Below are 10,721 nucleotides of genomic sequence, written 5' to 3'. Positions count from 1 at the left end.
AGAGAGAGAGAGAGAGAGAGAGAGAGAGAGAGAGAGAGAGAGAGAGAGAGAGAGAGAGAGAGAGAGAGAGTCTGTTCTCAATGTTGAAAACAAAAAAAAACAAAAAAAAAATGCTACAACATCCTCACATCATTAGATAGAAAGTAAAATAGTAAATCATGACTCCCGACAACCCCAGGTGGCAAGATGTCAGACAAAGTAAGTCCACATGCACGTTCTCTCTCTCTCTCTCTCTCTCTCTTTCGGCACAACGCCTCACTTTCTGGCGCACGGCCTTCACGTCGCCTCACCAATGCGCGTGAGGTTCCCGCGCGCGCCCGCCGCAGGTCTGGTGTAAGAGGGTGCGAGAGGGTGTATGGCGTGGGGATAGTGTCTTTTGTTGTTGCGTGCAGGTGCGCCGTGTGTCGCTTCTGGCGTGGGGGCGGAGCCTGGCTGACATGACGGTCGGACCGCTGAGCGCGGGTGGGGCCGCGCCACGACAGCTGCCATTCAAGCTCGGAGAATATCTCTGCCGATTATTTAATCCCTTTCATTTAAGCCGTGACCTTAGCTTTCCCTGGTGGTATATCCCACGCTGGCCATTTCGCTGTTTGCAGCCTGAGACCAACACGGGGCCGCTCCGGGCCTGGTTGCGCCAGGACATGGCTACTCTGGCTTTCGACGGCCGCCTGCGTGCCATGTCCCCCGAAGATCTTGTAGCACCTCGTGAATCAGATGCTGCCGCCGCCACGCCAATCAGCTACGCGCACAGTCTGCGCCCACGTCCAAGGCGCCAACCCGTGCGCGTGGTGGCCTTGGGCGACCTCATGCCCTTGGATCGTCTTCCCACTCATGTGGATCCGGTCATGCGAGCCGACCTCAAAGCCGCCGATGTGATTCTCTTCAACTTGGAGACCCCCTTGCTGCCGGCTCCTCGCCGTGCCTTTTGCATGCACGCCATGTCCGCCGACATCTTTCTCCAGTTTGTGCACGACCTGGATCTCGACCCCAAACATCAATGCATCGTGGCCTCGTTCGCCAACAATCACACCATGGACCAGGAATACGATGTGACCAACTCTTCCGTGCAATTCACTGTTCGCGTCCTACAGCAAGCGGGCATCCATGTGGTGGGCGTGGGGCCCTCAAACCTCTCTGTGATTCACGTTCATGGTCTTCGTCTGGGCTTTGCGGCTTGGACCCACTGGCTCAATCTGGACCCGGAACCCAATCATCCTTGTCATAAGGTCCAGCGCTATGCCCAAGTGCTCGAGCACAACTGGCTGGCCGAGCGTCGCAAGCATGAGCTCGATTTTCTCGTGGGCCTCCCACACTGGGGCTATGAATTTCAATGGTATCCCAATCAGCAGACGCTGGACGACACTGAGGCCTTTCTTGCTGCCGGCTTTGACTGCTTGCTAGGTGGACATCCCCACACCGTTCAGCCTACAGTGCAAGTGCGTCGCGGGGCCCGCCAACACTTGGTGGCCTTTAGCCTCGGCGACCTCAATGGCATGGGCCTCGAAGGCCTCGAGAGTTTTGTGAACCTGCGCCACGTTAATGTAGGCCAATGTCTGCAATTAACCTTGCAGCCCGACGGCATGCTTGACTACACCACAAAATGGATTGACTGGTGTCCTGAGCAACATCGCCTCGCCTATACCCTAGATGGTCCGCATGATTGGACTGCCGATTTTTCTTCCTGAGAGTCCCGACTAGATCCTGCTTTTGCCCCCTCCCCTTTTTTGACACCCATGACACCAATTTCTCCTATCGCCGACCCAATTAGACCGATTCTTTTCAATGCCTACTCCCGGTTTTTCTTGGTCTGCCTGGTTTCGGCCTGTGTTGTTTGAAGGACAGCACGCACAGAAGGGCAGGCACCAGGCAAAGAATGCACAGCTTGTTTTGTGGCCGCGGCTTTACTGAAAGTAGCGTAAGATCTCTGTTCAGACACATGAGAGAGGAGGGAGAGGGGGAGAGAGACAACGCGAGAGCCACGAGGCTGAAAAAGCCAGGCCTTGTGACTCAGGGATGCGCAGGCAGAGAGGGCTTGGGGGACTTGAGTGCTTTTTTTTTTTTTTTTTTTTATTGCAAAGCCTCAAGAGAGGGGACAAATGCATACATGCATGCATGGCAGGGCTTGCCAACAACACTTTTGAGGTGGGTGTGTTTTTTAGAACGCAGCGGCGCAGCGCGCATTGGGGAGAGGAGAGGCATCGAAGAACCTGGCTTTTTGGCCTTGCCGTCGGATCCTTGGATCCCAGGATCAGGCCACCGGGGCGTGTCGCCAGTTGAATAATCACCGAGCATCAAACCAGGCGTGTGATTTGAAAGATCAAGATGCTAGGGTTGGCGGGTCGGTTTTTGGTGCTCGCCCTCTTGGCGGCCGCTTGTGGCGCCTCGATTGCCAATTTACCTGCCGCATGTGACTTGGATGCTGTTGACGCTGCGGTGGTGCACGCGCAAGCGGCATGTGGAGTCTCGTCCCTCGAGCGTCTTGTACCCCCGGATAATAATAACGAAACCGCCGACAACGAGCAGGTGGGCTGTTCTCCCGAGGCGTCCGGCCTTGATCGCTAGTGGCTCAGACCCTCGGCAGACTCACCTAGCTCTGTCTGTGACCCAGTTTTGCTCGAGCAATTGCACTTCCGCGATAGCTGCCATTCAAGCCGCCTCGAATGTTCTCTGCGGCTTTGACACCAGTGCAGCGCTGCACCGTAGCCTCTTCGTGCGCCAGCTCGAGGTGACAACCATTTTGAGCCACCTTTGAACTGACTCTTGTTCATGTTTCGAGTATCTCCCCGCCGCTTCTCACACACGTGCTTTTGGCCGCCCGGCTCCACAACCTGTGACCTTAGTGCAATGCTCCGCGCCAACAATGCGTTGAGCTCTTGCAGGATTGGAAGCAATGGGAACTGACCGGTGTGTGCCTCCGCTCCGTGCTCAGATCCTTTGCAGAAGGAGGAATGCCGGTTCTCACCCGACTTTTGAACACGTTCCAACTCCATGTATTCAAACAGGCGGCTCAACCTGCCTGACGGAGCCCGCCTCTATGATGTCCTCGTCCTACCTCGAGCTCACTTGTGCAGGTCTGCTGCCCTTGTCGTGTCCTTTGATCTCATCAAGTTTCAGGCTCACAACCCTGATTTTTACTATTAGCATCCTGCCAAGAGGAGCGAGCTCGGCGCTTGGCCGCCATGGCGGCCGAAGGCTGTCGCATTTGGCCCATTTACCAACACCTCGAGTACTCCAGTGCTTTGACATGTTTACAGGTGCAATTGCTTGCTCCAAAAGCGATGGCCTGCTATTCAATTTCTCTCTCTCCCTTCGCGCGCGCTCTCTCCCTCCCTCCCTCTCTCTCTCTCTCTCTCTCTCTCTCTCTCTCTCTCTCTCTTTCTTCCATTTTGCGCAACGATGAAATGCTCACGCCTGTCCCTTCCTTGGTCACAACCCTAATCAGGATGGAGCAACATGGTGCTCCGCCGAGGCCGCGGAGCATCTTGCTTTGCTGCAAGCGAGCATGGTTCAGCAGGGCAATTTGACCTCGCAGCAAGCACGCCTGGCCCGGTTATGCACCCTCTGCCATCACCGTCGTCTTGCTCTTCAAACGCAATATGCCCAGCTTTTATCCATCAACACCGACCACGCCTTTGTCTGCATTCGCTCGCGGGACAGGTATGAGCAACGTTGCGTCACGAACTGTGCTTGGGATCTGGTGCACCTGAATCGCTCATGCAAAGGCCCGTTCTGCTTAGATATTGCTCCTCTGACTTGACGTCAGCTCGGTCCCACGGGGCCGAAAGCACGGCTGCAGCCCTAATGACACATCCAGAATTGGGTGAGTGCAGCAAATGGGTCTCTGCACGATGTCATTTTGATACCATACTATTCCTCTCCGGCTCATGCTTTATACGATGGTGGTTTGCGGCAAGCAGATGCTGCCAACGTGGGTCTCAACCATGAGTTGGAGCAAGTATGTGCATTCTCCCAGCTGGGACGATGTGCCGCACTTGACTGGGCCTGGGAAGCCGATCGCGAGCACACTGGCGAAGCAGCTTCATTTGCTTATCAGGCCCTCCTGCAGCATGCTTGCGCTGTGGATGGTAACGGTTGGTTAAAGCACCTGTATGACATGGGTGACAGCATTTTGCCTCTTGCCGTCTTATTCTACTGCCTCTTTCCCATTGGGCTATAGGCCGGCAATGTGCAGCACAGCTTCAACCCACGGTGGAGCGGTACTATCTCGAGCGTAAGTTGCTTACACCAGTGATCGAAAGGCGCTGATGTCCTTGACGGATTCTTGTGCTCTCGGGCGGGCCACTCAATATTGGTCGTGTGTCCGTCCATTCACCCCTCGTGCCTGTAGCTGTGGAACCTTCAGGATCTTGTGCGCCAACGGATGTGGATGGAAGCTGTGCCAAGCCGGTGAGCTAGCTTGGCTATAGTTGGCCGCTCAAAAGCCGATCGTTTTCCCAGAGATTTGAGTGCGGATGCTTTTGTTCACAAACTCTTTTGTCATACCAGGAGCTATGCTCCGTCTGGAACTCGCCATCGGCCTGTGTGGATGGTTGCGCCAAGAGCATGCAAGTCGAGGTGACAAGTCTCAACTGCTGTTTTCACTCTCAGCGCCTCGTTCATGAGGAAATGGCAACAACAGCATCTGTCGCTCGCAACCTATTTCGGCGATTGCAGTTCCTATCCAACAGTTGCTGTGGCATTCAAGGCTCGCCGTGTGGTGCAGAACTTTACGATGCGTGCCTCGACTTTTCCCCTGGCCAGGTATGCGTGCTGGCTTTTTTTTTTTTTTTTTTTTTTTTTTTTTTCTTGCAACATCACAATTAAATGCAACACATTCAAAGTTTGACCCTCATCAGAACTTGTGTCAACATGAGAATAGGTTTCCTTCAACTTGACGCTGCCTGCCAACATGGCTTTCTCGTGGGCGCTTGATCATCGACAAAGTGAGCTCGTGTTGATTACATGGCAGACAGCCAAAGATTGATTGCACCCGCTCTGCCCGCTTCTGTGCAAGTCAATACACGTACTGAGCGGCACATGATATGGCAGGTGTCCTTGCAGCGGCGCGGGCTGATGTGCTGCGCAATTTTGGGCTGGCCAACTCGAGCGTGACCACCTTCAGTCTCGCAGAGGTATGTTGGACAAGTCCAAACGATTCCATTTGGATGTTTTACTTTTGCGCGCGCGAACGCACGCTCTCTCTCCCTCCCTCTCTCTCTCTCTCTCTCTCTCTCTCTCTCTCTCCTTGCCTTTTCCAATGATATTCTCGTTGTCACGAGTAGGACGCGGCATCGGGTACCACCATCGTTCAAGTTCATGCTATTCTGGCTTCGTCCAATGAAGCTGCAGTTTTGCGTGCCGACTTGACTCAACGGGGCGCGCAGATGCTGTGGTCACACACGGCGCCCCTGTACCTGGCGCGCTGCGATCCGGTGAGGCCCTTGAAAACTCCACAGCTTACTCTCTCGCGTACAACGAGTTGAACCTCACGTGAGGGCCGGTGTTTGTAGGATAAGAACGAGGACTGCAGTTCGGCTCAAGCACTCGTGTTCGTTGGGCCTTCATTGCTGTTACTTCTTTGCGTGACTCTTTTTGGGTAGAGGAGTGGGCTGCTGCGGTGCTTGTGTTCTGACTTGTTCTTTCTCGTTTCGACCGAGTGACTGTTTGACCGTGCTGCACAGTGCATGCCATATCATGACGGTGGCCCAGGCTTAATGAGGAAGCAATCCGACCTGCTGGTCGGTGTAAGCGGCGCTTTTCAAAAATTAATCATGATTTTATGAAGCCACAATTTGTACAACAACTGGAGGCGGATATGCATGCAAGGGCAGTGCAAAGACTTGCGGGGCCATAATCACAGAGCACTGTGGGGAGACTCTATCGGCAAAGTAAAGAGCAGTCAGCTTCATAGCCATCCTCTGACCCCCCATAGCACACCAAAAACTAGGTAATTTTTAAATAAAATGGTGGGAGATCCAAGTGTCTCACTGGCATCTTTTTATGAATGAATGCTTCTCGACCGTTGTTCTGGGTCAGGCAACTCCCTGGCTGGCTGGGCCAGCAGCAGCAATTGATATTTGGATCCGCACAGAAAAAATACGAAAAAAACAAACAAACAGAAAAAACCAGAAAAAAAACCAGAAAAAAAAAACAGGTTATATGTATATGGTATTCAGTGGCAGAAGCGTCGACATGCAGCGCATGGCACCAAGCACAGAGAACACATGCACAGTGCGTACGATTGCGTCGCTTCCACTTTTGTCCGTAAATCTGCGATTCGAGCAGCTGTTATGAAGCTGAAATCTTTTTAAATTTTTGAAGGTTATTCGTAAAATCTTGTGAAAATTTACACGACAAATTATAAAACTTTTCGGGTGTGAGTAGTTTTCCGCCGACTAGCGCAAAAGGCAACGTGGGGTCGGGCGTGAACTGGTGACTTGGTGAAGATGGAGGCGCCCGACTTTTACGAGTCGTATCGCGCGATTCAAGGGCGATTGAAAAAGTACGTCATGGGTTGAGCTTGGCCGTGATGAAGTCGGGGCAACGGTCATTCATGCCCTGCTCTTCCCGCCGATCCTGGCGACACACGCGCACTGGCGCAGGCGGTTCATGCGCCGGCCGAACCATGGCGAGGCGGCGCTGTCTTTCCACGAGCTTCAGGGACAGCTTGCCGAAGAGGGCAAAAATAGCTATGCTGCCTTTTGTGCACTTGCTGCCGCACGGTATGTTGCGCGTATTGCGAGTGAGCAGGTACAGCTCGTGTAGTTTCGCTGGCTTCACTCTTTGCGCCTTTAGCTGTGAAGCCGCCGTCAAGCAACACGATAAAGAGGCGGACACGCTGGTCAAGGCGGGTAGGTGGTTTGACCGTGGCCTTGAGCTCTTGCGCCCCCGCCTTGCAGTGACTGCACCGACATTTCCTTGCATCCCGACCGGCTCACTGCCACATACCGCTCGACATGTTGATTGGTCGTAGGCCAGCTCATGTTTACGGCCGAGGCCGCCGATCGGGCGCATTTGACGGTGACCGACGAGAGCGATTACCAAGACGGCGTTAACTGCTACCTGTTGGCCATTCAGGTTCATGTTTGCAGCTCCTTGAGTTTTTTTTTTTTTTTTTTTTTTTTTTTTTTGAGCAACGTACTTGCCGTCTTGCTCATGACCTCCCTTCCTTGCCTCGAGCAGTTGTATATTCAGCTCGGTTTGGCTGCCTATGCCACTACCTTGTGCATTGAGCTAGCCCATGTCATGAAGGTCAGCCTGTGTCAATTGCTGATGCTACTCATCGCTCAAGCCCTCACCTCAGCATAGGGATGGGTACGAGCTGTCCCCTTGTCGTGGTGAGGTCCAGCGCTCAAGGTGTTTGACCACCATCTAGATTTTCTCACATCTAGAAGATGCCGTTCGCTACTACTTGAAAGCCAGTGATATGCTGACCGAGGTAGCTGCCGAGCAAAACAAAAAAACTTGCTGGCCACTTTTGCTGGTTTATGCTCACGCTTCCTGTGGCTGCGGGCGTGCTTACCTTTGCTCAGAGTCCGCTCATGACCATTCAGTGTCTCTTTGATGCCTTGGAGTGCGAGGTACAGCCATGTTCTCGGTTGTTTTGTTCGCTCGACTTGCGAAAGAGGCTCAAGGATGTGCGGGCGGATGTCCTGACCTTTGACGTTGTGGTGTTATCCCAACCTGGCAGCTCCGCCTCAAGTGGTATCGGCGCGCTGCCAACTCAGTCGTTCACATCGTCCACACAGTCGTCTCCATGTTTGATTCCAATGGTATGAGGATCATGCACCGAGAGAAAGGCGGGTCACCAAAATTGCTTTCCTGGCTCGTGAGCCGCGCAGCGCGTATCAACGATTGCACCCCACTCCTCATCATTTTTTTAACTTTGCATGAGTAATCAGCTTCAACCGAGGACGGGGACCCCTTCTTGCTGGCTGGTCGCCTGGCCACCTATGGTGCAGCGCGTCAGGTGGCCATTGATGCTGAAGTCACGGCTCTCCTGCTCATGTTTTGCCTACACCTGACCGATCCGGATCAAGCCACCATCTTCCGTGGTCTTCGCCTCAGGTCCGTCGCACGTTGACGGCTTGATCACGTTTTTTCCTTTGGTGATGGCTTTCCGTCTCAATCTGCCCCGTGCCCCTGCCGGCCGCTTGGTTGTGAAATGTTGTGGCAGATACACAAGCTTGAGCATGTCCCCGATTGCTCAGCACCTCGATGTCAACCTTGAACTGCAACTGCGCCATCTTGTCATGGCCCTGGCGGTGCGTATATCCAGTAACACGGTCGCAGGCGTGCCACCTTCGACGGCATGATTTGTCTCTCATGTACGCACGTTTGATGACTATGTTTCAGGAGGATGATGCCGAGTCGATACAGCAGGCACAGGTCAGCGCCGGCTTTTGCTCTGCGTGTGCACGCATGGTCGCGTGCTCACGCACCCTATGCTTGTCCTTGGTCTTTGTCTTTGTGATAGCTCGATGTCTACCCACGTCTCAATGCAATGCAGCGTGACCTGCTGCATGAGCTGCTCGTCCTCAAAGGTATCGACCAGCTGGCGTAAGTATCACACGTTGTTCTGCTGCACGCGGCTGGGCCGCTTTTTGTGTTCCAATCGGCGGTTTTGTTTTTCGACCGATTGCAAACTTTGAATCAAATTAAAAAAAACAAAGCAATTTTTGCGTCTGCGTGCTGGTTTGAGTCCAGCGAGCTCCAAGGGACAGGGGGTGCAGGCAGGGCAATTTATGGTTGGCCGAGCGATTTATGGTCAACCTCAGTCAAAGCATGCACACTGCTCAAGGGCAGTGACACTTGTACAAAAAGAGGAAAGAAGGCCCGCGCAGCGGGAAGGAGTTGGGAAGAAGAGGAGCTGTGGTTCCAGCGCGGCTCAGGGGGACAGCGCCGCTTGGGTACGGGTCTCGAGGTTTGTCTGCCAGTTGTTGTACAACACGGATGCCCCAAAGTGCCACAGAGCTAGTGCAGTACCAAGCCCCAGAGTCGGAGTGCCCCGCCAAGCCTGAGGCACAACGATCTGAGTGGAGCGTGCTAAAAGGACCAACGCATCCAGCAAGGTTAACCAGGGCAAACGGGTTGCTCGACGTTGCTGCAGCCCATTCATCGGTTGCAAGCCACGGTGGTGTGAGGTATCCAGTGCCAGTCAAAGGGCCCGCATCAAGGTACAAGGGCGATGGCGTGGCGTACCAGGAGGGTCCGGGCTGTGTTGGGCAGTAGCACGAGGCGGGGCAGTGCGGTGGCCAAAAAAACGAGAGTGGACGGGGAGGCCAGGCGCGAAGCTAAGCAGACCATGGCAAAAAGCCCCACGTTGTTGGCTAGAACAGCCAAAGTCTCGTCTGACTGCAAGGGGAGGATAAGCGTTTGCAGGCCCAGTAGCGCCCCCGTCATGAAATAGATGGTGTCCGAGCTGATTGAGGCCTGGCATGCAGAGGTGGACGTGGGTTCAGTGGAGCATGCGTAAAAGAAGGGCGTCACCAGAGTATTGTGGATGCGCAACCCTGCTGCCTTACCGTGAGGTGCAGCAGCGCTGGCTCGCCAAGCACCAGCATGATGACATAAAGGGTTGTAGCCAGGAGTCGGGCTCGGTGCTGGGGCCAGCCAGAGCTAGTCACGATTCAGCGATTGGAGCATGGACATGAGCTACGCTGAGAGAGCGCAGCACTGATCATGTGCTGGCAGGTCGATCGCCAAGGCGCGCGTACCTGGCGGCGTATAACAGCCAGCTCCAACAGCTTGCTAGCCAAGGTGCTGTCGAGGCTGTGGTCATGACATGGCCATCCAGTTCAAGAAAATGCAGGACGATATGGCAGATGGCGACCAGATTGAGGGTGGCGTAGCATCGCGTGTAGATCAGCTCTGTCCAGGGCATCAGGCGCGGCGCTGGGATAAAACAAGGCACGGGGTAGGTGAGCCAAGTGCATGCAGTGGGACCGGACGTAACATACAGAGCCACCAAAGCAAACTGACCTTGGCGTTGGCAGCGTGCGAGAAAGTTTGGATCGACATAGTTGTCGGGAAAGGCTTGTCGGACATACAGCACCCGCCGCCAGGTCGTGCTGGGTGTTGAGGTCATGATCGTCGCGCTCTCATGCTCCGGCCATCTCCACGCGTCCTTTTGCAATGCGGCTGGCTCCCCTTCATACAAGCAGTACTCGTGCCAACGCTGCCAGCCAGCTTTGCGCCAATGCCCTGCCCTGGCACACGGCACACACCGCTCCCAACGTCAATCGGAGGCACTGGCGATGTCAAATGTGTGTGTGTGTGTGTGTGTGTGTGTGTGTGTGTGAGGGGAATTCAAAATTTTAACGTTCGTTTTTGAATTTTCAAATGATGGTGTTACGAATTTCGTGTTTTTTTTAAATTTCGAATTTTTTTTTTGGGGGGTGGTACGCTACAGACGATGGGGCGTGATGGTGGCTTGAGAGGCGCGGAGGTGGCGCGGGCGGGGGCGGGAGTGGGGCTGGCGGTTGTGACAGCATGGTGTTGCTGGCGACAAGAAGCGGCAGCCGCGGCGGTGAATGGTCGTGAATCTATTTTGGAGATGGAGCTGGGGCACACTCTGCTGAACTTGGTCGCGACGAGCCTGCTTTTCCTCGCGCTGGCACTGGCCCTACTCTCCAGTGGCAAGCGAGGTGCCCCTCGGGCGGAATCAATGCGACAGGTCTGTGGTTGTAGATGCCGCTGCATACTGCTTTGCCTATCCTTCC

General features: G+C 54.3%; 3 protein-coding genes across 3 annotated transcripts in view; 2 read left to right on the top strand and 1 right to left on the bottom strand.

Moving 5' to 3' along the window:
- The window catches only part of MONBRDRAFT_34268 (uncharacterized protein), a gene marked incomplete at its 3' end in the record, with an annotated part of 3,423 nt that extends 2,625 nt beyond the window's left edge, over nucleotides 1–798 (bottom strand). The window contains exon 1 of the mRNA XM_001749700.1: nucleotides 451–798. Within this exon, the coding sequence (XP_001749752.1) occupies nucleotides 451–489 (39 nt within the window). The 5' untranslated portion in view covers nucleotides 490–798. The remainder of the gene's footprint in view (nucleotides 1–450) is intronic.
- Nucleotides 799–2,322: 1,524 nt separating this feature from the next.
- MONBRDRAFT_29264 (uncharacterized protein) lies at nucleotides 2,323–5,483 on the top strand (the record flags this gene model as incomplete). The annotated part of the gene is made up of 12 exons (XM_001749752.1): nucleotides 2,323–2,523; nucleotides 2,841–2,904; nucleotides 3,003–3,071; nucleotides 3,142–3,425; nucleotides 3,605–3,657; nucleotides 3,738–3,820; nucleotides 3,918–3,955; nucleotides 4,178–4,231; nucleotides 4,349–4,407; nucleotides 4,675–4,761; nucleotides 5,131–5,278; nucleotides 5,385–5,483. The coding sequence occupies 12 exons, from the start codon at nucleotides 2,323–2,325 to the stop codon at nucleotides 5,481–5,483; spliced, it is 1,239 nt and encodes a 412-aa protein (XP_001749804.1).
- Nucleotides 5,484–6,393: 910 nt separating this feature from the next.
- MONBRDRAFT_34266 (uncharacterized protein) lies at nucleotides 6,394–8,668 on the top strand. Its single transcript, XM_001749751.1, has 12 exons — nucleotides 6,394–6,502; nucleotides 6,603–6,722; nucleotides 6,796–6,851; nucleotides 6,974–7,077; nucleotides 7,183–7,251; nucleotides 7,376–7,438; nucleotides 7,533–7,580; nucleotides 7,691–7,772; nucleotides 7,902–8,067; nucleotides 8,177–8,264; nucleotides 8,356–8,388; nucleotides 8,477–8,668. Exons 1-12 carry the CDS (start codon nucleotides 6,447–6,449, stop codon nucleotides 8,561–8,563), a joined length of 972 nt encoding a protein of 323 aa, XP_001749803.1. The 5' UTR covers nucleotides 6,394–6,446; the 3' UTR covers nucleotides 8,564–8,668.
- The last annotated feature ends 2,053 nt before the right edge of the window (nucleotides 8,669–10,721 follow it).

Source organism: Monosiga brevicollis, genomic scaffold, assembly GCF_000002865.3.
Source record: "Monosiga brevicollis MX1 MONBRscaffold_33 genomic scaffold, whole genome shotgun sequence".
Lineage (NCBI taxonomy): Eukaryota > Choanoflagellata > Craspedida > Salpingoecidae > Monosiga > Monosiga brevicollis.
The sequence above is the reverse complement of the archived record's forward strand: the minus strand, read 5'-3'. Positions and strand labels throughout refer to the sequence as shown.